A 25,924-nucleotide genomic window follows, 5' to 3' on the forward strand; every position below is an offset into this window, starting at 1 on the left:
TGGACAGGGTTGGAAATGACCCTGTGACTGGTGACTGGTGGCAGTGTGGGGAGAGTGTGGCTCCAGCTCACTGGGGAGGAGCCCAGTCTCCTGTCAGTGGACTGTAGCAGCTGTACTCGCAGACCCGATCTGAAGGAGCATCTGCCCTCCAGCACCTCACTGAGTATTCTGAGCTGTGGATCCCAACCCCCAGAGAGCCTTTGAACTTGGAGGAGGGAGCATACTTTCACAATCTGGCAGATATCTAGCACAGATAAGTGAGATCACGGGGAGGGAGCAGGACCTTGGGGCACACTTGTTCCTGGAGTGCTCTTGCCAGATACTGACTGAACAAGCTGAGTCACATTTGTATTGTGCTGGAGATTGGGGGTTTGTGACCAATAGTTAGGACGGTGAATACCAGTAAGTAAACATAGGGAAGTGTGTTCTCAGATTAGAAAGGGATCCGCGAATGTCCAATGTTGAGTGTAGAGCTCCTGTGTAAGACTGGGGTTCTGCTCAGAAAGCTCACTTATCTATGCTGATGTCTGCCTCCTCCATCAAAAGAGTTCTGGGGTTGAGTATCCTTAGCCTTAAAGCACTAAACTATTGTGATGCTGCTTTTTCTTCTGAAAACATGCACCATTGATCCTAGAAGGACGTTATTTTAAATGGAATTGATAGCTTTTACCTCCCTATTGTCATTCCTGCATACAGCAGATAAGTCACTTGTCATATACTTAGAGACAGAGACTCTGGGTGCCTTTTCTTTGCCAGACCCAGAGAGGCTTTGCTCATTAGAGCTGAGGAGACAGCAGAGATTAGTCAAATACCTATTATATAAATATACAATGATGAAATTAAGGAGTGGCATGGGGTGTGGATATGGCTGTGGGTTCTGGGGTAGGGAGACTTCTCCACAGGAAGATGACTGGAGTGATATCCAAAACTCTAGAAGGAGTTTCATAGGAGAGGGGGCAGAGGGACTCTGGGGGAAGAGGAGTCACGGAGAGAGCCTGGTGGGGAGAAGAAGAAAGGGAGTTACCCACTGTGACCAGGAAGCTGGGGTGCAGGTGACTGCTGAGGCCAGGCCGGCAGTTATGAACTTTGATTGCTATTCTGAAAGCATTCGAGACTTTGGGAATCTAGGCTGGGTAGATTGTATCACACGTTTGCTTTGTAGCCCTCATCTGGGCTGTTGGCGTGAGAGCAAATGCATAGCGGGTGCCAGGGCGTGCCAGGCGAGGGAAAGGGCACTCCTTAGGCAATGTTGTGGTGACATGGGTGATGGTGGGCAGTGACAGTGAAAAGAGTGATAGAATCAGCTAACCTGCTGGAGAGCAGGGGACAGATGAAGGTGACCTTAGGTGACTGGTGGGAAACCTTGGGATAATGGAGTAGCAGCCTAAGAATCATGATTGGCTGTGGGTGTTGCTTGTCAACTTTTAGCAAAATTGGAAATGCAATGTCTTACGTTTTGCTTTCTCTCCTTAACATAAGAGAGCTATACATCTCTCTCTAGCAAACTAAGGCGGGGCAGGAGGAGGCAGCACAAAGCAGAACCATTTTAAACATTGAAGAAATGTGCAGCATTGAAAGACTGTTCTTTCTGGGCCACATTGTCTTTGGTTAAACTCTATTGTGTATTTTGCTTCGGTTAATGGTTCTGTGTAGAATAGTTCTTCTCTGGAAAAAAGTTTATAGTGGCTTCTTCTATGTTAGAGAGAATTGAATAGGTTCCGTTCAAAAAGTCTGCGTCCGTTCTCTCTTGTTTTTCCTTCTCCTCTTCTTCATTTTCTTCAGTTATTGTTTAGTTTTGCTTTTCTTTTCCTTTTCTTTTTGAGACAGGGTTTCTCTGTGTAGCTCTGGCTGTCCTAGATCTCGCTCTGTAGACCAGGCCTCTAACTCAGAGAATTGCCTGCCTCTGCCCAGTTCTAGAAAGCTAGGATTTCCCCCCAGGTTAATGTCTGTCACACAGCTAAAGGGTGGTGGTGGTGGTTGTTGTTGTAAGTTTACAGGTTCAGAAAAGATTGCACAGTGGCTGCAGGAACGCCCAGGAAGCCTTGGTGCGAGGAACTACTTTCCAGATGAGAATAGCAGTCTCAGCTGTTTACAGGCTGGGTTGCCTACAACGACTTGCCTTTGTGAAGGGCAGGGAGTTGACATAAGGTCTGGGTTAGTAGTTCTGGCTACTGATCTAGAACCCAGTAAAGAGCCTGCTTGTCTGCTCTCACTGACTTAGAAGGACTGCCTTACTCAGTGAGACGGAAGTATGAGCACTGTCCTCAGGGGCTGGGTGGAACCTGCCCTGGCTGGGTGGAACCCGCCCTGGCTGGGTGGAACCTGCCCTGTTTTGAAATTAGAACTCTTCTTAAGGTTAAGAACGACAATGACGTTGGATCGTACACCAGGGCACTCTGGTGTAAACTGGGGACATTGGAGACACTGCTTAACCTTGAGGGACTTCTGAGGAGATAGCAGAGGCAATACCCAGAAGACCTGGTCCATATTCATCAGGAGGTTGGAGCAGTGTAGTGAACAGGGCTGAAGGCAGTTTTGAGCATTGATATGGCTAGTGAAGAGGAGTCCCATAGTGAGTTGCAGCTAACCAGTTCTGAAGCCATTTCTCACCTATCCTTTCTCGATTGGTTGCAGGCTAGGCTGCCCTGGATTCACACTGCCAGAGCACAGACCCAACCCAGAGGAAGGAGGTGCATCTAAGTCCCTCTTCTTTCCAGACGAAGCCATAAACAAGCACCCCCGCTTTGGGTGAGTGGGGCTCAGACTGTGGTCTGGGCTACAGTATTTGGTCTGAATTCCTCTCAAGCACGCGTTGAATTCAGAGGAGACAGCAGACCCATATCTGCTCACGCTGCTTCCTATGTACAGGTTTGCCTTGTCCATTTGAGAGCCATCCTTAAACAACTTGGCTCCTTTCCTCTTCCTTAGTTTTCAGTTTTTGTCCTCATTCTGCAAACGCATGGATTGGGAGGTTTCCTTCGCCTGGTCCTTTCCCTCTCTGTTTCCCGGAATCTGTCATCACCCATGTTACTCTGTCTGCACTGACAAGGTCAGGTGTATACCCCAGTAGCATAGACTCTCCTTGTTGCTTCAGGTCCGGCACCAGCTTGATCTTATCTGTGGGCTCTATTGAAAAGAAGCTCCTGACCCAACATGAGGGACACTATTCCTTTTCCAGGCCCCCAGTTCTCACATTCAAAGTCTTTGTAAGGATAGACAAAGACCGACTGACTGCCTTGTTCTTTGGCTTATTTGAGGCGGGGACTGTCATTTGTTCCTTCCTTCATTCATTTGCCTGTTTGCTTACTTATGGCAGGGTCTGTCTCTGAAGCCTTGGCCATCCTGGAACTCACTATATAGACTATATCAAACTCATAAACATCCTCCTGCCTGACTCTCTAGTACTGGGCTTAACGAGCATTATTATGTGTTTAAAAAGAAAATTCTGAGCTGCTGATGGATCATGACAATTATAAAAGCTACCCAGGAACCCCTCATGGAAAAGGCTAGCACAGGAAGTCCTCCTGTCCTGACTAAGGGTTCAAAGCAGGCATCAGGACAGATGTCAGTCACAGCACTGCCAGACAATTCACAGTCATACTAACATATGAAATAAGTGAATCTTGGTTTCATAATTTATCGAAGCTTATCTAAAGTGTTGCTGTAACTTATAATCAGTTTCAAAAATCTGAGAGGATTTTTCCCCTTTCTTTGTGCTGTTAAATTGTGTTAAATGAGGACCGGTCATGCAAGCGTTCGGTGGCCATACGGTATGCATTAGGTAGAGCTTTGGAATTGGGGAGCTGAAGCAGGGGAAGAGTTGAGGCTCCCGTAGAAACCGAAACCCGAGTTCTTAAGTTTGACTAAAATCATTGGAGTTTTCATGAGAAATGTTAGAATTAGTCAGACTGTGGCTGCCCAAGAACACCTGGGTTAACAGTAGGTAAGCAGGATGGGCCCCCACACAGAGCAAAGGAAATGCCGCTTACAGTCCTCTTTCAGGAGAGCCTTGGGGTGGCATGTCACATGTGCTGCGAGGCTGTCCTGGAGTTCTAGTTTGAGGCAGGATTCTGATCCATTCCTTTGGATGTGCTCACATTCTAATGTGGCAGTTCTTGGATGACCTTTTCTTTTGTTTGGTTATTTTAGTACTCTAACAAGAAACATCCGGCATCGGAGAGGAGAAAAGGTTGTCATCAATGTGCCAAGTACGTCTATTGGGGGTGGGAGAGCTGGGGGACAGCATGTCCAACTGTCATCCTTGATTCTCACTCAACTCTTCTTCTTTGAATTAATAATACAGTATTCAAGGACAAGAACACACCATCTCCGTTTGTAGAAACATTTCCTGAGGATGAGGAGGCATCAAAGGCCTCTAAGCCAGACCACATCTACATGGATGCCATGGGATTTGGGATGGGCAACTGCTGTCTTCAGGTATTGCCTCCATTGCACAGTGAGGCTGTGTCCTCTTCCTTACGCGCATCCTGTTTAAAGTCACCTTCTAACCTGACTCAGAGGATAGCATGCCTCTGGAAAGTGATGTTGCTTTAGTGAAGTCTTTTGTAGCTGTCTTTTTACTAAGAGTTCACAGTTCACCACAAACGTGTGTGGTTGTTACTAAACATAGTATCTGCTGACAAAGTATTCCTGAGCACCCTTTCTAGATGCCTGATTTTTACTGCCATCTAGTGACAGCCTTTGAAGATGTTAGACAAGGATCAGATCTCTATTTCTGAAAATGACCTCTAGTGGGAGAATCCAATGACTTTATGATCTGAGGGGAAAGGTGGTTTGGCATTTAAATTTTTATTCTTGTGCAAAGCTACTTCAGGGTTTAAAAGGAATAAATATTTAACAGCCTTTGCCTTGCTTGCCCCTGGCTAAGTTACACAGGAGATGCAATAGTTTTTCTCTGTTCATGTAACTAAAACTTTGGTTGGGCCTAATCAAATAACTGACGGCCTCTGGCAGTGACGGTGCCAGGCTGCCTGAGGAGTGGAAGGAGTGCAGAGCTCCCACCGCACAGCCCGTGGTTGACTCTGCCCCTGCTGCCTCCTGCTTTGCTGGCTCAGTTTGTTACACTGACAGTAGCCTCAGCACAAAGGGCACAGAACTCAGCATTCTTTCTCAGGGCTGCAGCTGTACACACAGTTGTCACATAAGCCTCCTGACTGTTATTTTTAAAACTACAGATAATTCAGATTTAATACCCAAGTCAGACTTTCCCATGGCGTATGTTTCCTTAGCTTATTTAAGTAGGATCGGATGTGTGGCCTCCAAAGAGAAGCCAGAATGTTCCCTTAGGATGGCCACACATCATTTAAAACGAGGCTGACTTTTGACTGTGTTACCTGCTTTCTTATCTTAAATACAAACATTTCTGGAATGAACCATTAAGCTGTAGCATTTAAAATACATGGCTTCAGTATTCTGGGAGTATTCTGGGAACCCAGTCCTTCCTTGGCTTAATATTGAACCAGGGTCTATCAGGTTTGCACAGAGCGACAGTCTGTCTTCAGATACTTGGTTTATGCAAATAAGTGAGTCCTATTGGTGGGGACAAACATTAAGGTGTGAGTTTTCTACTCCCCCAACATATCCAGTTGCAGTATTCCTCTTCAGAAGGTTGAAGTGACAGATAATTAAGACGTATGCTAAATGAGATGAACTCACAAGTAGCTACAAAAGTCCCTGCCTTATATCTTCTGACGGGACCTGAAGGAACTTTTATTATAGAAAAGCACAAAAAAACTTTTTAGGTAATGGCAGACTTAACTAGACAAAAGGAAACTCCTCCAAGTTTGTTAGTTTGCTGAGTGCTGTAGTGCTCGCCTGCGACCCAAGTGCTACACATGGAGCCTGGGCTGCATAGCCAGACCATCTCAAAGAAGGATAAATCCTCACTCTTCAGGGTTTTTGAGAGGCATTTAATAAATAGAAAAGTCATAGCCTGCTATGGGTTTTTTTTCTTCTTCTTTCTACTTAAGAAAATTATGTGGTTTCAAAACCGGATTCTAGGTAAATTTCAGATTTGGTTGCTAATGTCCATGTTTTCATAGTTCCTTCTTTGCCTCTGTCAATGTCATAATGACACTTCCTCCTCTGTGATCTCTTCAGAGGGCAACAAAAGCTAGAGCTTCCATGGTTATGCCTTTCTGAAGGGGTCAGAGATCCTGGGTTTTGCTTTCCCCCCCAAAGTGTTCTTTTTGACTCGATGCACACAGTGTTTCAGCTGTAGAGCCAGAGGGTAGTTATGAAATTTACTTACGATAGCTATTGTTAAACAGAACTTTGAAATCCCAGTCTCTCCTTTTAGATTTTTCTAAAGATGGGTTTTCCGGAATGTACCTACGAATCCTCTGCTCTGTCCCAAGCTACCTAAAGAAACGCTACCTAATGAAGACAAGAAAAGTCTTCATTACAGTATGTGTGTAAAACTAAAGATAATAGTGCACAGTAACAGACCCAAGAGCCACGGGAAAGAAGCAGATCTCCTAAGAAACATGTCCAACAGACTCTGTCCATCACAACACCCGGAAACACTTGACTCTTTTACATCTCAAAGGTTTTCAAAGTCCCTCAACGTAGCTCTCTCCTTGTTCCCCTCTTTGTCATCCTCTTTCCTTCATGACCTTCCGTCAGTTTAGTAAGTGGGTGACAAGCACTTCCACACATTCTTGGGACAGAAAATCCTGGACAGAGTCCTGGTGATAGGTGATAGGACTCTGCTTTACCAAGTTCCTTCCCACACTGAATCCTTACTGCACATAAAGTGTGTATACCTGCCTGTGTAGACCAGAGGCCAACCTCAGCTGCCATTCCTCAAGCACTAGCAGCCAGGGTCACTCATTGGCCTGGAGCTAATAAGCCCTAGGAATCTGCCAGTCTTTGCCTCCCCAGCTCCAAGACTATAAACACATGTTACCACTCCCAGCTATGGTGGGGGTTCTAGGGATCAAAGTCTGGTCCCAGTGCTAACAAGGTAAACGCTTTCCCTTCGCACTCTCTCCCTGGCCTCACACATTGTTTTGAGTCTCATGTCATGGAGGGATGCCTTGCTTTACTTGTCAGTGGCCTTATCTCCAGCTCTCTTCAGTTCTTACCGTAACCTTTGGAACTTTTGTCCTTAATGGCTGCAATAGCTTCACACTGTCTTAATCTGTAGCGGCCGGTGATTGCCATTACTTAATGTGCTGCTCACTTCAGCATGAACATGGAAACTACAGTAGGATCAGCAGGTGTGTCCCCCATGGAGCTTGTCTGATGGTACAAGGGACAGCTGAGGTACAGTCAGGCCGCTGGACCTAAGAGTCAGCAGTAACACCGAGATTCCTATCAGTGCTTTCTTCAGCCTCTATTACTTCACGGTTTAGGGACATCAGTTATCATTTCCTGCATCAGGACCAAACTCAAACTGTCATCACTGAATGGCCGTAATAAGGAAGTTAAAACTTTTCAGTCTGTGTGTATAGCAGTTGTGCTATTTTTAAAGCACTCCTTGACCATCACTGCCACTGTTCCCTGTGAGGGAGCGCAAGACTCTGTTTCTTTAGGGTTGTTACTTTAGAGGATGTGCTAACCAGTGTGGTTCTCCTATCATTTTCTGGTGCCTACTTGCCCCTGTGAGGAGGCTTCCTAGGTAATCTTCCTGAATTTGAGACGTTGTCAGAACATATACTCTTAGCACCGACTTTTCCCTCTGAAGTCCAGAGCCTTGAAAACCCAGCTGCTTCCAGGACTTTTCCTTCCCCTAACATCCTTTAACCTGCATATCACAGCACCCGTGTCCTGTACCTCTCATGCTCCAGCCTCCTCTTCTTTATGCCCTAGGAACACCCGCCAAGAATCTAGTCATGCTCTGTCCACGGGTCCCCAGCCCACCTGCTTCACCTCTGGCACAGCCCTTCTGCTGGCCCTGAGCTTTCTCCTTCTCAGACCAGAGATTTCACGATAGTGCCTTCTGGCCTTACTGCCTTCCACATCCCCAACAACCTCACCCACCAGTGCTTGGAAATACACCAAACACACCCCTCCAGTGTACTTAGAAAGCTGCCTGTAATATCACCAAACCCTTCTTTCTGCCAAAATGCATGAAGCCCTCCACTATTGGAAGCCAACAAGGGGCCAAAGCTGTGCTGCCTGGCCTGAGTCTCGCCTCTCTTTCCTGGCTAGACAGTGGTTTGGCTTACACTGATGTGTAAGAGTTGTCCTTACGCAGTGGGACATGATTACATAACACCCAAGGTAACTTGTAAGCCAAGGTCGTACCCGAAGCCTTCCCATCTGGGCCAGATAATGACTTTATGATGTTTTAACAATTTCTGTTCTCATCAGGTGACATTCCAAGCCTGCAGTATATCTGAGGCAAGATACCTTTATGACCAGTTGGCCACTATCTGCCCAATTGTTGTAAGTAGAAAGTATGTCCTTCTTTAAATACATCTTTGTAGAAAATAAGACCACGTCCTCATGCTACAGAATGGATGGCTTTAATGAGTACAGGATGTGGAGTTCTTTCTCGTACATTCTATTTACAAAACAGTAGCTGGTAGTACACACAGTGGAACATCAAGGATGATGGGTGGGTGTACCCTTCTCTGTGTTCGCCACACTTCCACTCTGCATTTGCTGTCTTGTGCTTTCAGATGGCTTTGAGTGCTGCATCGCCATTTTACCGAGGCTACGTGTCAGACATTGATTGTCGCTGGGGAGTGATTTCTGCATCTGTAGATGATAGAACACGGGAGGAGAGAGGACTGGAGGTACGAGTGACTTTTTTTTTTTTTAAAGCTTAATAGATCTTAATAGCTTCTTTTAAAAATACTGCCCATTTTGTGTTGTAGCAGTCACACCGACAGCTGTTTTACCAAGTGCTCTGGCCACCACTTTACATCTGATAGTTTCTGCTAGAAAGTTGGGTGATTTTCCATTTGAAGGCCTTAGGCTTTGCCCTGTAAGGTCAGGTTAGCATTACTAACGTTTCTTGTCATACTGAACTGTAGTAATGCGTCCTTTCAACTCGGAGCTCTAGGGACATGTGTCACCACCCACCTCCGAGAGCCAGGTATCTAGGTTTATCCTAGGAAAGACACTTCAGGACAAGCACCTGGTTGGACATCACTGTTTTTAGTGGCTTCCACTGAGGGTATTTCTGCTCTGGCCCTTTCATAATTATTCACTAATTGTTGAACATATTCTATAATTTTGTTGTGTATGGAAGAGAGAGGGTTGGGGAGGGCACACAGGCCTCAGCTTAGAGGTCAGAGAGCAGCATTATAAGTCTGTTCTCTCCACTCTGACTTCCCAGAATTGAATGTAGGGTCCGAGGCAAGTGTGCTTCTGAACAGTTCATAGCTGGCTGTTAATTTCAGGTCATTTCTTCTGTTTTAGCCCCTGAAGAACAATCGCTTTAAAATCAGTAAGTCTCGGTATGACTCAATAGATAGCTACCTGTCCAAGTGTGGAGAGAAGTACAATGACATCGACCTGACCATCGACACGGAGATCTACGAGCAGCTCTTAGAGGAAGGTGAGCAGCGTACCCCACGCCTGCCTTGTTCATATGTGCACCTTTGTTCTTCAAAGCACTCTGAACTTTTTGCTGACTCCTGGTCTGGTTTCTGTTTTTAGTGTGAAGTCTCTAACTTTTCTTATGAGGCTGCTTGTTCCTAAAGTTTCAAGTTCCAAATCCTTGTGAGATCTTCTTGACTTTTAGCAAAAGGAACTTGTTGGAGCTCTGTATCTAGGTCCACACCAGTGCCCAGAAGGCATTGTGTGAGGAGTGAGTAAACTCCGAGTCTTCCCCAGTGTCCATAGGATAAAACCCTGGGCAAGGTGAGAGCACTGAACCACCCAGCCATTCCTAAGCTTCTAGACCCTTTCTTCAGTCTGTGGACTTAGAAATCCTACATGGTGCTTTGCCCTTTGCAGTTAGTCCCCTGCGGTCTGTCTTTGCAGGCATCGATCACCTTCTGGCACAGCACGTTGCTCATCTCTTTATTAGAGACCCACTGACCCTTTTTGAAGAGAAAATTCATCTGGATGATGCCAACGAGTCTGACCATTTTGAGGTATCTCCCATTCGAATGTATTTCACTGCATAAACTAAAGGAAGTTTGTTTCTGTGCCTGTGAGGATTAGTGACAGGAAAATGTCTTCCATTACCTAGTACAATACAGAGCTAAGAAAAACTAAAGGAATAAAGTGATTCCATGGCTTCCTAGTTACTTCTCAGTTCTGTGAAACTAAATACCAGCAGCACAGAAACTTGTTGGAGCTCTGCAGTAAGTGTTGCAGACATATCCTGACTTCCAGGAAACACTGTCTTCTCACAGGTCACATTCGCAAAGCATTTAAGTTGTTAACTTTTTTTATATTTGTAAATTGGGAAGTTTTAAGTGTGGCTCGACAGTGAACAGTCTTTGTCCCCCATTAAATACATGTAACCTAAATGTGTCCTAAATGTGTAGAAAGTTGGTTTCATCCTCTTTCTTTTTGCTGTTATAGAATATTCAGTCCACAAACTGGCAGACAATGAGGTTTAAGCCTCCTCCTCCAAACTCAGATATTGGATGGAGAGTAGAGTTCCGACCAATGGAGGTGAGACACATGCTTCAGCTCAGAAGCTCCCTTCCGGCTGCTCCCCACCCTTCCAGTGCTCTTCTCAGAGGGCTCTGCGTTTATTCGAAAGCAATAGGAATCCAAACTTGCCCACAAATAGCATCTACAAAGCCCTTGGGAGCTGGTACCAGCGCGTGGACCTGGATAGAGGACTTCCAGCCTCAAATGGGGAAGAGGAAGAAAGTGCTGGGGAATAATCCAGTCTGAGGGGCTAGTGAGGGGCGGCTTGGGCAGCCAGGTGATCCCCAACACGTCTGCTCTTCATCTACAGGTACAGTTGACAGACTTTGAGAACTCTGCCTATGTGGTATTTGTGGTACTGCTGACCAGGGTGATCCTCTCATACAAACTAGACTTCCTCATTCCACTGTCCAAGGTAAAGATGAGTCTGCTCATACCCATGAACGTAGACAAAGTAAATGCAGTTACTTGTTTGAATTCACTCTCCAGTTTTAACCTATCTTTATATAGAGTTCTTTACTCATCAGGATAAATTGTCTCTACTTGGACTCTGATTTTCCTGGCAAGCCTAAATCTAAGCTTTGTAAAATAATGGTGAGGCAATCCCACAAACTGGAGCTATCTCCCTGATATTCCCATTGGTCCACAATGTCAAAATTAGGACTCCTGGTAGGCCTGCCGGTAGAATTCAGGGGAAGGTTTCAGTGCAACCAAACTTCACATGTTTGTGGAGGATGTGATGGCATGGATTACCAAATTAAGAGTTTCACATCCCCACCCTCATGAAGACCAGAGAAGAGGCTTTCTGGAGGAAGTTGGCCAGCCAAGCTTCTGAGCATCTCCTTGCTCAGGTCACAAAGCTGTGTAATCTGGAGAAGCCCAAAAGTTGGTGAATGCCAGGAACTTTTGGGCAGATCTTCCTCTTGACATAATGATGGGTAGGAGAGCTTGCTAATGGATGAGGGCTCTGCTGCTGTGCAGCCCTGACAGGGAGTAAGGCTGTCAGTTGTGCAGCCCTGACAGGGAGTAAGGCTCTGCTGCTGTGCAGCCCTGACAGGGAGTAAGGCTGTCAGTTGTGCAGCCCTGACAGGGAGTAAGGCGGTCATAGCAAACCTGGAAGGGATTCTAGAGGCTTCTGACGTCTGTAGGTGTGGAAGTCCATGTGAGCTACACATCCACACTTCTGCTTGTGAATTTGAGGACATGTCCCCAAAACTGACAGAAAAATTAAGGAAAAGTATCCCTAACTGAAGAGTCCTCACCTAGACAGTCCTCTGAAGCCATTAACTCCAGAACCCAAACTAGGAATTTTATCTCAGCAGAAATGTTCTGGACAGGGCAGACTCTGGTAATGACACCTGCAGGGCGTGGGATGTGCTTCTTTACTGAATTTAATGCTAGAGAGATGGAAAGAGCACTGTTTGAGTCCCCTTCCCAGCCAAGTGATTTCTGTATTTTGTATGATTTAGTGCCTGTCCTAGTTTGCTTCCTGTGACTGTGATGAACACTGAACTTGAGGGAGAGAACAGTTGTCCTCTGACTACCACATGCATATCATGTAGCATACGTATGGCCCACCCTCCACACATACTAAATAAGTATGTAAGTGATTTGAATTAGAAGTAAAACATCTGGGAGTAAAGCTCCCGGCAGAGTCCTTCCTTTTCTCATTTGTCAGTAATTCTGACCATAACGAAGAATAAGACAAGCACACAAAACTGTTAGTCATCAGTGTCAACGTACAACAGTGCACCTAAGATCTCTAGCACTTGGGAAGCTGAGGCAGGAGGATCACAAGTTCAAAGCCACTTTGACTTCATAAGCAAGAACCTGTGTCAAGCATAAAAAGTAAATAAGGAAACCATATGAAAAGAGCATTTGTCAATTCTAAAGGACCGTCTCCAGAGTAAGCAAACAAAGAGAGCAAATGTCTCAGTGTTGTAAAAGGTCAGTGAGGACATCCAGCCACAGGGGAGGCAGTAAGGACAAATACAGGCATGGAGAGATGACTGTGCAGGTAAAGGCACTTGCCTCCAAGCCCAGTGACCTCAGGTAGATTCCAGGACCCATGTAGGAGAGAGAGCTGATGCCCACACAAGTTGTCTTCTGACACAAACACACAAAGATAAACAGAAGTATAAAAATCTTTATGAAGGGGGTTGGGGATTTGGCTCAGTGGTAGAGCGCTTGCCTAGCAAGCACAAGGCCCTGAGTTCGGTCCCCAGCTCTGAAAAAAAAAGAAAAAAGAAAAAAAATTCTTTATGAAGAAATAGGTAATATCCGATTGTAACATTCTGGTATGTGTCGCTTTTGTACGACATTCTGAAAACAAGGACAAATGTTGAAAATGAGGGGTAACAATGGCGTTTAAAAATGATAACAGAAATGACCAAGTGCCACACAAAATAGAGTGTGAGGTAGGCAGTCAGGTGGCTGAAGACAGCAGTGCAGACTGCTCGTCCAAGGTGTGCGGCAATGGCCCTGGCTGTCTACAGTGTTAGAGGCATTTACTGTGGTGGGTAGTAATGCATGAGATAGGAAACTGAATCCTGAGCTGTTTATTCTGTGCTCAGGTTGCTTATGGTCTCGGTGCTTCCTTCCACATAGAGAATAGGGCCCTAGGGGTCCCTAACAGGTGAGCTGCTAAGGCTGAAGAGCTGCAGGGAATCAAATGATGTGTTAACAAGTATAATTGAGTAGGTTACATCAGATATGTCATGCCAAAGAACATCTTTTGTTCACATGCCTTGAAGATTGAAAAAAATCAATTAAAAAAAAATCACTTCTCAAAAATAGACATTATCTGAAATATATTCCCACCAAAAGTCAACAAAATAATACTCAAGAAAAAAGTCCTCTATTTTTCTTTTAAGTTTGAAGTGTCTTTCCTAATAAATCTTGAAGTAAGCTGAAACTTAAATGACTTATGGGAAGGAAAATTAATGGTGTGAATGTTGCTGGAACAAAACGAGTAAAAACCAAGTGTAAGCCCAAGCGTTAGAGCTGCCCACAGCCGCAGTTGCATTCAGCCTGTTACTTGAGTATGTTCCTACAAGTGTCTAGACATTCACAAGGTCTCTCAGTATCCCTGTAAAGCATCAAGGAGTTACAACAGGGTTCTCTCCATAACCAGTGTGGAAGGAGGTTAAATAATCACAAACGACTTGTAACCAGGCTGGAGAGATGGCTCACTTGAGTTCTGCAGGTGGAGACAGGTGGACGGGACCCAGCCTTAGTGGCCAGCCAGTCCAGCAAAAACCAGGAGTTCCAAGTTCAGAGAGAGAGAGTGTGATTGAGGAAGGCACTCCATCAACCGTGGCCCACCCGGCCCTCCAGCTTGTGTTTGTATTATATACTGAGGTTGCACATGAACTAGTGTTAGAGAGAGCTGAAGAGGCCACTCACTTGTTAAGAGCAGTGACTAATCTTCCAGAGAGCCCAGGATCAGTTCCCAGTACCACAGGGCAGCTCACATGGGATCTGATGCCCTCTTCTACTCTCCAAGAGCACTGCACAAACATGGTGGACAGACATACATGCAGACAAAACACCATACACATAAAATAAGGAAAAAAAAAAGAGAGAAAGATAACATTATAGAAAAATTTAAAATGTATTGTAGAAATTGAGAATTCATGGATGAGCTACCAGCTAGGCAAATGGCATTGGTGACTCTGCCCAAGGTGGGCTACCCAGTACTGCAGACCTAACAGTTTCCTGCCCCTTTGTTCACCTAAGCAAGGCAGGCTAGGGAGAACACTGACTCTGAGACCAAGAGAGCCAGGATCTTCTGGTGTTTTCTGTTTGGTTTGGTTTGTAAAGTAAATTCCTGTTGTTTTGCACAGATACCATATGATGGGCACATGGTCTGTTTTTCCTGCTGTGAGGGGTGGGAGCGATGCAGGCACTGGCTGGTTTGATCTAAGACGTTCTGACTTGGTCCTGACTCCTCTTCTTCATTAGGTTGACGAGAACATGAAAGTGGCACAGGAGCGAGATGCCGTCTTACAGGGGATGTTTTATTTCAGGAAAGACATTTGCAAAGGTATCGTGTGTTCAGGGTTCTGGGGTCAGTTTATGCTGAACAAGCTGCTCACCTGTGCTCCCCTGGGTTGGCAGGTGGCAACGCCGTGGTGGATGGGTGTAGCAAGGCCCAGACCAGCTCCGAGCCATCTGCAGAGGAGTACACGCTCATGAGCATAGACACCATCATCAATGGGAAGGTAGGGCCTGACCGGGGCTCTGCACTGGGAACGCCAATGGCAGTGTTTATAACAACATGTTCTTGTAGGAAGGCGTGTTTCCTGGACTCATCCCCATTCTGAACTCCTACCTTGAAAACATGGAAGTCGACGTGGACACCCGATGCAGTATTCTGAACTACCTGAAGCTAATTAAGAAGAGAGCATCTGGTACAGTAGTCATTTCCTTTCCTTTGTCTGACTCCTTGTCATGTTTGTTTCTGTGACAGCTCCACCTTCGCCATGCTCACTTTCTAATTCTGCAGTGGCCACACCTTACAGTCTTAGGACTGAATTGACAGAGCTCTCTTTTTCTTTACTGGCTTATGAAATAATGATGCTTTTTAAAATGTGGCATCTTCAATGAGGTGTGGTGACTGCAGTGTCACTCCAGTGTCGTCTGTGTGTATTGCACATCACTGTTAACTTCTGCTGGGCTAAGTAACCATGGCTCAGTCAGGCTATACCACATGTGGACAGCTGCCAGCTCCTATACAGTGCCTCTGCCCAACCCCAGGCTCTTTCCTTGTCAGCTTAAGACCTCATTTACAGGGCCTTACTGGCCTTGCTGGTTCTTACACAGGAAACAGCTCATACAAAACTAACTCAGTGCGAATGCTAACAGCCTCTGGACAAAGGTCATCTGGGAACATGTTACCTCTAGGATGCTGTATCTCTGGCTTCGCTTTTACCCCCTTCTCATCCTTGTAGGGACCCCATAGTCCTCCTCATCCCCATAGGGACCCCATAGTCCTCCTCATCCCCATAGGGACCCCATAGTCCTCCTCATCCCCATAGGGACCCCATAGTCCTTCTTATCGCCACAGGGACCCCATAGTCCTTCTCATCCCCACAGGGACCCCATAGTCCTTCTTATCGCCACAGGGACCCCATAGTCCTTCTCATCCCCACAGGGACCCCATAGTCCTTCTCATCCCTGTAGGGATCCTATAGCCCTTCAAGTAGTTATATAATGCTAGCATCTAGAGACATAGCCCTCTCTGTCTCTTAATAGCTGGTAGTATCAGCCTGTGGGGGCATCTCTGTGCGTGTGTGTGCGCACGTGTGTGTGTTGCTGTTCTGCAACCTGCCATTTGTCCCCAGCAGGAATCCTTTGAATGTGATAAAAACCTTCCTCAGTCCTTACTGTGTGATACTCCCAGTTCATGATGATCTCATTTTAGAGGCATGTGTTCACCAGTCATTAAATATCTACTTCTTAAATCACCTATTTTCTTTTCTTCAGGAGAACTAATGACTGTTGCCAGGTGGATGAGAGAGTTTATTGCAAACCATCCTGACTACAAGCAAGACAGTGTAATAACTGATGAGATCAACTATAGCCTCATTTTGAAATGCAATCAAATTGCAAATGAATTGTGTGAATGTCCAGAGTTACTTGGATCAGGCTTTAGAAAAGCGAAGTACAGTGGAGGTAAAAGCGACCCTTCAGACTAGACATCCAGCAAAGTGGATGGCAGCTGCAGCCCTGACCCCGAGCCCACTCAGACGCTGTGAAGACCAAGATGGCCTACAGTGTTCCAGTTGCCCACAAGTGACTAGAAGCTTCCTTCAGTAGGTGAATCTGAGTTTGTATATGTATATACTAAAGTATTTTTATGATTATTAACAATGTATTTTAATAACACTGTATCTACAGTCATGGTGAACTGGCTTGTACATTTTTGAATTCTGACTCTGGAGCGACTGCTGTCTAGGCAGTTTTGTAAATGTAATTGTACAATACATGTACCTGCATTCCAGAGTTTCAATGTTTACTGTAAACCTTCTTTAATACTACCTGGGACCTGATTCACTGAAATTTATTTTTAAAAAAATGCTTTCTCCTACCTGTTTCTTGAGTCTCCTCTTGCTGTGTACGTGAAGTCACTGGACTGCACTGATGCCCTCTGAGGGCGAGGCACCTTACCTGTGACACTTCCTTTGCAGAGCAGTCCCACTCCTGCCACGGAACTGAACTCTGCCAGCTATTAGAAAAGAAACTACAAATCCTAGATTCGTCTGAATATACAGACTCAGAGAATATTTAGTTTCATCTGAAAAGGAAAACCTTTTCCTTCTATGTACACCAAGAGCTCTGTCAAATGTCTGCTCTCCATTACCACCTGTCTGACCTCTGCTGAGAACAGTCGTCAGTGCAGCCACCAGGTTTCCGCCCTCTCTCAAGTTTGCTGTAGCAGATTGGCAGACTGTCTTCTAACAGCCATTCATTTCATTCCAGATTTTCCCAGGGGAATAGTCTGCATCCTGCTTGCTTTCTGTATAAAACTTACAAATCAATCATGAAATGCACTAATTTTTGTGAATCAGGACCCTAAGTGTTTAATTGTAAATAATTTGTTTCATAGATTGCTTTAGGTTTGTGTTATCTTTTTAATTGTTAACTGAATTTAACTACTTCTAAAGTAACTGAACTGTAGATTAAGCCAAGCTTTACAGATAAAAATATTTACTGTAATGCTAATTTTGAAAGATTGCAATAAAGCCACTTCAGCTTAAAGCTTTAAATACTGGGATTGGCTCTGTATCTCATTTACCTCGGAAAGTTAAAGGAAGCCTTATTTTCTACAGTTCTCTTATGTAAACTAGGTTGTAAAAAGGATAAAATGTTTGTAGTATGAGAAAATAAAAGATCGGGATTCATATTCAAAGGTAGTATGTGTATGAGTGGTTTTCAGGGTTTTTAGTTTGGATTGGGAGGCATTGTTTTATGTTTTGTTTTTATTTCTAACTATGTCACCTGGCCACTGGTTTGTGCCCACTATGTGCCCACTATGTAGCTCAGCCTGGCCTTGAACTCATAAAGGCCCACCTGCCTCTACCTGATAGTACTGCTAAAAGCATGAGCTGATATGCCTGGCTTTGGTTGGGAGGATTTTATCAGCTTATGTGACGTCACCTCATCATTTCAGCTCTCCGATCCCCTAAGAGGAGGACTGCTAAGGCAGATGGATCTCCCTCAGTAGCTCTCTCACAAGACCTGAGCTGTAGCTGTTAGACTGCTTTGCCTATGAAAATGAATTTTTCTTTTACTCTCAGCCAGCCTCATGCTGCTGGGCCTGTGGAGGCCTGGAAAAAGTAGTCCACCCTGGAGACACTTATATGGAGGAACAAACGATCCCTGCAGAGCTGTTTTCAACCTGTCTGGATCGGTGTCCCTACCACATCCTCTCACACACACCAAGTTCATGGAGCATGTTTTTATTGGGCCACACCTTCATTCGAATGAAGCTTAGACAAGTATAGCCCAGACATAAGAGTTACTTCCAAAACAGCGCTCCCTTCAGGCAAAGGAAGCACCAAAGGATTTTATTTTGTTCAGGGACCTCATTCAGAAAAGTACTTCAGGGACGTTTCCAAGCATGGTCCATTTAAGGTGATAATTTAAGAAGGAAAAATGGGTGTGCTTAGTTCAAGATCATGGCATACAGCTTTCCTGATGAGATGAGAACACATGGTGTGCTGGGCTTTCATCTCACTGTAGATAAAGGAAAAGTCGTGTGGAAGGTGTGGAAGGGGTGTGTCCCCAAAAGGCTTTCTCCCGCTCACCTTCCTCTGGGCAGTCACTTCTTCACTGGTCCTCAGCAGCACTCAGCTCTAATCTACGGAACCTAGAGTGAAGTCTACACTTCTCCAATAGTAAGCCTGGGTATTGCTTGTCTGCAGGCAGCTCACACGAATACTTCCTACCACTTCATGCCCAAGTTACAGATAGTCCGCTTAAAGCATCAGCAGTCGCTCGCCTTCAGTGCATGTCTAGATTGTCCTCCTGCTAAAGTTTAAACCAGGCGAATTTCAGCCTATGTCACATGCTCTTCTCCACACCCAGACAGAGCAAGTATGACCCACACTCATGAGCGTTACCATCTAAACAGCATTCAGGGTCTCGAGCCAAATTATAAACACTGACATGAACAAAAGATTCTTCGTCATCGGTGAAAATGTGTGAAGAAGCCTTGTGACACACCACTGGCCTGTTAGCTAATTAAACAATTTTAAAGAAGGAGTTTGGATGGGAGACCTCAGGTTACTGAACAAATGCTGAGAAAACAGTTACTAATTGGAAATTTCAATGCCAGGCACAGGATACTTTGTATGAGTTGAGGGTCAGTAAGGTAGGAAGCTCTCCCTGCTTGCTTGCTTGCTTGCTTGCTTGCTTGCTTGCTTGCTTGCTTGCTTGCTTGCTTGCTTGCTTGCTTGCTTGCTTTTTATAGTGCCAGAAGAAGTTGTGTAGGCTGCTGGGGGAGAAAAAGACATCAATCATCTTACCCAGTGGTAAGATGCAGACTGGACTCTACATGCAACAGTACCCACCTACCAAGCAAGAAATGGCCCCACCATCAGATTTGAGGCCCGCTATACAGCAGGGAGCCAATGCCTAGTGCTGTAAACACAGTGCTCAACCCATGGTTAGAGAAGTTAGCAAGCCCAGGGGAGAACTCGTTGCTGTTTTTTTACTTTAACGATCGTGTTGTCGAGCTGCCTTCTATGGTATTTTTATACCATAGATTGGTACCTTTGGTCTCAGGGAAGCTGGCTGCTGCATTGGTAGTGCTTATGTAGTGCAGGCCTAAGAATAGGCAGCTGCGTGCTCAGCCGTAGATGGGATACCAACATCAGCACCCCGCTCAGAGTCTCACAGAAGAGGAGCAGGAAGAATGTAAAAGCTGGAGGAGGGCTAAAGTGCTGTTCTCTGGATATACATGGCTCTTGCTCATATGAACGCAAAGTGGCTGCCAATGACCTGCGCAAACCAAGACAGCTCAATATTACACAAGGAGGAAGGGGGCTGGGGGAGCTATTTGCAGTTGATGGCTGCTTCGGGAAGGGATAGTTACTTTGTGAGTGTGGCCACTGGTTGCTTCCCAGTGGATGACCCCAACATCCATGCATATATAGAAAGCATTAATTGAGTTAAAAACAAATACATTATTATAAAAAAGTTGGAAGGGAGATTAATGGGGCTCTGTGGAGAGCTGAAGGGAAGGGTAGTCATGATCCAGATACAGATATAGAGTACAATAAAGATTGACATTAACCAAAACCATGGCCAAGCCTGGACTCTGCATTCTCTTAGACACTGCTTTTCTTCCCTGCTTCTAACCTCCTGGTCACGTGGACATCCTTTGTACTGGTGGGCCGATTCCCCATATTTCCAAAATATCATCCCAGAGACTGAGCAAATGGTGATTTCATAAACCAATGCCTAATTGAAAAACTGGCTGTCACAAATGTCTGGGTTTTGGCATGGTCATGGCCCAAGTCTCACAGTGCTCGGAGGTTTACTAGGAGCCTGCAGGAGAAAGGTGAAGGAACCCTCAGGGATAGAGGGGAAGGAAGATGGCGGTGAGGCTGTGCTGCAGAGCCTGTTGAAGTTAGTTTAAGGGCCTTCTCAGAGCTTCAGCTAGCCACTTATCAGAAGTCCTGGTTATGGCTCCCCTTGAGGTCAGTGAGGGTCATCATCTTTCCCTGAAGAGAGATCCGTCATCTGCTCTTAGATCCCACCTTCCCCATGAACACTTTAGGAATTCACACCAAATGATGCTTAGAAAAGTAAAAGTTGGAGGGACACCAGAACACTATAGTTCTTGACAAAAGACTTGACATCATTTCTTGGCTTTGGAGACTGGAAATTCGGGCTCAAGCATTGACACACAGGGTTCCTGGTGGGAGTTCCTCCTGGCTTGCAGGTTAACTTCATGCTGTTCTGCTAATACCTTCATCCCACTAACACAAGCTACACCACCATCTGAAGCTGATTACTTTCTTAAGGCCTCAGCATCAGGTATATCCCATTGGCAGTTGGACATTTAAGGGAAGACACATTCTGCCTGCGGCAGAAAGGAAGTGGGGAAACCAGGGCTTGGCTAGGAAAGGTATGTCCTTGAACTCACTGACAAGCAGAGGCCAAAATGGTCTGAATTCCTTGTCTTTCTAAAGGTCTTTGGGATGAATTTTGGACAAGTACTGAAGATGCACTGAGAAAGAAAAGTGTAGCAGTGAAGTGAACTATGCACACATTGTCCCAAATGAGAGAGGCCAGAGAGATGATTGTGCACTGTGAACGCCAGTTGTAATTCAAATCATAAAGATGTGATACCGGGTACCTAGTAGTTAACTCCAGAGTGAACAACACTGACTGCAAAGCCATCAACTCTAGGACGCTAGGCTCAGTTTCTTCCCTAGTTTGGGTGATGATTCAGTGCCCTGCAAAGTGACACTTTGGATGACAGCACCTTTCACACGTCATGGTAAACAAAAAAATGTAAAACGTACACTGTTAAAAGGGAAAACCTACCCCACAGTCCTGTGGTACCTGTACCTCCTCCTCGTCCTCCTAAATTAGCCTACAACTCAGCTAGAGAGGCCATATCTTCAGGAGCGCAAACCTACAGATTATTTCCATAGTTTTTGTATTATTTCATCTGGTAGTGGCTTTGCACTCTCAAGGCTCACCACTTAGGGCTGGTTCTCTAACCAAAAGCATCACTTTAGGGTTAGCTCATTAGCATATCAAGGCCAGCCCTGGACTAGGCATCCCCTGAGCTGGCCCAGTGGCCTGCCAGAGCCTTGTCAGAGCTGCTGGCAGCAAGCTGGAACATCACATTATTTCAAGACACGCAAGATTTTGTTTGTTTTTTTTTTTTTTTAGTTACACAAAATGGTTTCGGCGATGTTCTTAGCAAAATGCTAATATTTTCATACACCAGTTTTGTGATAAATAACAAATCCTTTTTGTTTCTAGGAGCCACATGGGTGGGAAGTAAAAACAGCCTAGCCTTCTTACCCCTGCTGTTGTCCTCTCAGAGGATGCCCTCTTGTTATAGATGACACACCCACAGGGCTCTAACCAGCCTACCACATCTTCTTAGCTTCCTTTCCAATCAGAGACATTTCCAACGATACAAGAAGTCAGAAAAACCCCACCCACACTGGAACAGCTGAGCTGCCTGGGGAAGGAGTACAGGATGATAAATGAATGCACTTTCTCTTTTAGTCACGTCCAAACGCTACGCCTGTCACCTGTCGAGTTTCCTACAGTCGTTTTCAGTTTGGCTTTTGGTTTACTTTGTATCAAAACAGAATTATGTGTTTTGAATATTCTCAGCCTTTGTGGGAGGTAGAAGCGCTGGGCATGTTTTGAGCTGCTGGGTGTAAGTGGCAAAAGAACTGAGTTTCATCTGGCTTGAAATTCAAAAACAAACTAAACTAACCAACCCACCCACTTGAATAGTAAAATGTACAAGATGTGACACTATGTCCTCAGGTTCTAGACTGCCACAGCTCGAGTATGGTCCCCACCCTGCCATATGCTCCAGCATCTCAAGATGTTCTCATTGGCTGTGAATCCACAGCAAAAACCAGTATCGTGAGGAATCCCAAAGAGGACGTGCTCTGAGTCCTCCCGGGACTTCTGATTTTAGAGCTGTCTTCTGCTCCCTCTAGGCCTCGGTTTTCTTTTCAAAATGTATGAAATGTCAACGCTGTCTTGGATTTCCTCCAGGGCCAACATGTTATCAACACCAAAGCCTTATTCCTTTGGAAGCTCGATGGTAGTGCCATCTATTCTTTGGGCGCCTTTTTTGATGCAGTTTCACTCAGAGTTTCGGTCTTGACTGTTTTCCTTTACAAATGCCTCTTCTGAACAGATGACTGTAAAGTGAAACTCCACATTGAGTCTTTATTTTTATGTGTATGAGAGTCTTGTTTGCATGTATGTCTACACCCACACGTTCATGCCTGTGCTTCCAGAGGCCAGAAGAGGGCGCTGGATGCTGCGACTGGGAAACTCCCTACTGAGGTGAACATTAACTCCATTCTTACATTTAGGCATAAATGACCTTTCGTTCTAAAACAGGCTGGTGAGCTGTGAGCTAGTTTTCACCATTGCTTCACCCGCATCCCTGTTTTGAAATTTGTATTTTTTGCATGTAGTAGCCTTCGTACACACATACACACACACACACACACACACACACACACACACACACACACACACACACCACATGTACTACTGCATACACATGGAGGTCAGAGGACAGGCCTCTTGACAACCTTATGGGATCAGGAAATTGAACTCAGGCTGTCAGGCCTACACAAAAGCACCCCTGTGCCCTGGACCATCTGCAAGCCCCACTTTCATATTCACTTATAAGTGGGGTTGGACTTTTTTGTTTGGTTTGTTTGGTTTAGTTTTTTGAGGGTGGGTTGTTTTTGGTTTGGTTTGGTTGTTGCTGTTTCTAATGTTTCTGTTTGCTTCGTTTTGAGACGGGTTCTTACTGTGTACTGGCCTAGAGCTCACAGAGATCTGCCGGCCTCTGCCCTCCCTGCACCACCACACCTGGCTGTTGTCAGTGTTCTTTAACACTCTTGGAGGTTTCTCTTTGGCTAAGTGTTATTTAGAAGTGTGTAGCTTGACTTCAAAATCTTTGGGAATTTTTCTAGATAATTATTCTTGATGTCTAGCATAATTTCTTTGCTCACAAAATATTCTGAATTATTTCAGTGCTTTCCTTTAAAAAAAAAAAAAACATGGGGTTGGGGATTTAGCTCAGTGGTAGAGTGCTTACCTAGGAAGCGCAAGGCCCTGGGTTCGGTCCCCAGCTCCAAAAACTAGAAAAAAAAAAAAACTCCATAACAGCTCATTGTCTGACCTTTCATGGAAAATATTCTGTACTCACTTCCATACAATGTCCACTCGACACCTCTGGAGAGGGATCTTCATTGGCAATGTTCAGATCTTCTATACTCTTATTCTTTGTTTTTCTCCCAGTACCTGGGATGAAGCATCTGAGGTGACTGGGATGATATTCTCCACTTTGTTTTTTTTCCCAAGTACCTAAGCTCTGTGGGCAGCTGCCTTGGCCTCTAGGGTTGAAATGCACTTTCTCAGTCACTTGCCCTCCAGCTGATTATAACAGCATTGTCCTCTCTCTCTCTCTCTCTCTCTCTCTCTCTCTCTCTCCCCTCTCTCTCTCTCTCTTCCTCTCTCTTTCTCTCTCTCTGGTGTCATTTCTGCTTTGCTCTTTACTGATATTTTTATGATACATCATTTTATCATTTCATCTCTTTAGATGACACTTTCTTTTTTTTTTTTTTTTTTGGCTCTTTTTTTTCGGAGCTGGGGACCGAACCCAGGGCCTTGCGCTTCCTAGGTAAGCGCTCTACCACTGAGCTAAATCCCCAGCCCCTAGATGACACTTTCATGATATTTTTTCCATTCTTTTATATTCATATCCAGTTTTCTAACTAAAGTACATCTCTTAAAGCCTCTCTTCGTTAGGCCCTACTTTTTTTAATATTTTAATTGCAGTTATTTCATCTGTGGGCATTTATGGTGGTTGATTTGACCAGGCCTAGGCACAACAACCTCTTTATTGTCTTTTTGTTTCTGCTGTTTCTTTTCACATACATTTTGTCCTGGTTTTGGGCTATGTAATTTTCTCGTCACTAATAACTCACTGGTTTCTGCTAAAGGTTCATCTTTACGTATGTCTCAATGATCATAGTGCATATTTCTAACATATCACAGCCAGGCATAGATCTAACTGTCACAGTTCATATGTACCCTAAGAGTCACATAAGAGTCTTCAAGTCATATGAGTCAGTAAGTCTTCAAGTCATGAGTTTGTATACTCTTTGGTCACCAATCTTTGGGTTGTGGCTTTTACTGAAGTGGGTAATATTTCTCACAATCCAATGTTGGTATTTTAGAGTAAAAATTAAACATCCAAAGTCTTTGTATCTCACATATGTGAAGAACTAGCAATAGTGATAGCTCACAAAACTCATAGTGAATTTCAATTCCCTGATGTGAAAGGTATGAAGAGATATTTTACCAAAGAGGTAAGACAATGGACAGGTAAGGACTGAAAAGTCACTCGACATTACTAGTGACCAGGGAAAGTCAAAAGGATATGTATGGCACAACAAAACATTACTATAACTTACTAGAAATGCTGACCTAAAAATATAGTGTAGCTACATTGCCGGTCAGGACAATGGTAACAGCCACTCTGGGAAACAGTTTGAGAGCTTCTGATGCTAAGCATGTAACTGCCATTTGACCCAGATGTTATACTCAAGGGCATTTGTCGTGAACATACAAAAACTCCTGTGTGCACAAAGACCCGTGCATAGCTGCTTTACTCCTAGTAGCCAAACAGAAGAAGCAACTTAGCTATCCTTCAAGGAACGTTAAGCAAACAGTGGTTCATCTGTGTCATCTAAGATGAGGTGGTAATAGATGGGATGAAGTATTGATCTGAGCAGCAATCGTAGATGAGTCCCCAGTGAATCGCGCATCAACAAAGCTCTATGCTGGTTAGGTCTCTCTAGTTTCAGGACAGGTGGGACAGAGGAGAGGGATTGGTGTGGTTAGAATAGGTGAGTCAGTGCGAGAGGTCCTGTGGATGATGGAATTGTTCCGTGAGTTGATTAAGATTGTGAATATGTGAGCCTACAAAAGAGACAGATCCATGTGTGGTGGCAATACACAGGAACAGTACAGGTGAGCCCTGGGAAGCCCACAGATGATACTGTGCAGTCTGGACAGCCACATACATTGGTAAATGGTGTTTGAGATTTAAAGATTTATTTATTTATTATATAAGAACACTGAAGCTGTCCTCAGACATACCAGAAGAGGACATCAGATCTCATTATAGATGGTTGTGAGCCACCATGTGGTTGCTGGGAATTGAACTCAGGACCTCTGGATGAGCAGTCAGTACACTAAACCACTGAGCCATCTCTCTAGTCTGTTATTCCTTTCTATAACTGGATTCGTCTATGATTATCTCTATTGATATTCACACTGGTTAATGAGTGATGTGCAATCCTAGATGCTTGACACACATCATCTCATTGGTCTTCCCTATAGCCTTCTGCAACAGGATATCACTATTTCCACCACTGGGAAGGGGGTGAACACAGAGTCGGATGAAGCAACTTTATAACTAGTCCAGTCTAAGGAGATCTTGACTGGTGATCATTGGTGATGTCTTGATGCTACATAAAGACCGCTGGGTGATTTGTGGAAAACCTTAGGTTCCGGTCACCCTTCCAGTGACCTACAT

At 44.8% G+C, this 25,924-nt stretch overlaps 1 protein-coding gene across 1 annotated transcript in view; it reads left to right on the forward strand.

The window, feature by feature from the left end:
• Nucleotides 1-17,354, forward strand: part of Gclc (glutamate-cysteine ligase, catalytic subunit) — a 38,414-nt gene extending 21,060 nt beyond the window's left edge. Inside the window, exons 4-16 of the mRNA NM_012815.2 lie at nt 2,635-2,748; nt 4,150-4,208; nt 4,304-4,437; nt 8,338-8,412; nt 8,649-8,765; nt 9,394-9,532; nt 9,961-10,073; nt 10,510-10,602; nt 10,895-10,999; nt 14,548-14,629; nt 14,704-14,807; nt 14,876-14,996; nt 16,072-17,354. Coding sequence (NP_036947.1) covers nt 2,635-2,748; nt 4,150-4,208; nt 4,304-4,437; nt 8,338-8,412; nt 8,649-8,765; nt 9,394-9,532; nt 9,961-10,073; nt 10,510-10,602; nt 10,895-10,999; nt 14,548-14,629; nt 14,704-14,807; nt 14,876-14,996; nt 16,072-16,283 — 1,468 coding nt within the window. The 3' untranslated portion in view covers nt 16,284-17,354. The remainder of the gene's footprint in view (nt 1-2,634; nt 2,749-4,149; nt 4,209-4,303; nt 4,438-8,337; nt 8,413-8,648; nt 8,766-9,393; nt 9,533-9,960; nt 10,074-10,509; nt 10,603-10,894; nt 11,000-14,547; nt 14,630-14,703; nt 14,808-14,875; nt 14,997-16,071) is intronic.
• Nucleotides 17,355-25,924: the final 8,570 nt, after the last annotated feature.

This window comes from Rattus norvegicus, chromosome 8 (assembly GCF_021556685.1).
Source record: "Rattus norvegicus strain SHRSP/BbbUtx chromosome 8, alternate assembly SHRSP_T2T, whole genome shotgun sequence".
Lineage (NCBI taxonomy): Eukaryota > Metazoa > Chordata > Mammalia > Rodentia > Muridae > Rattus > Rattus norvegicus.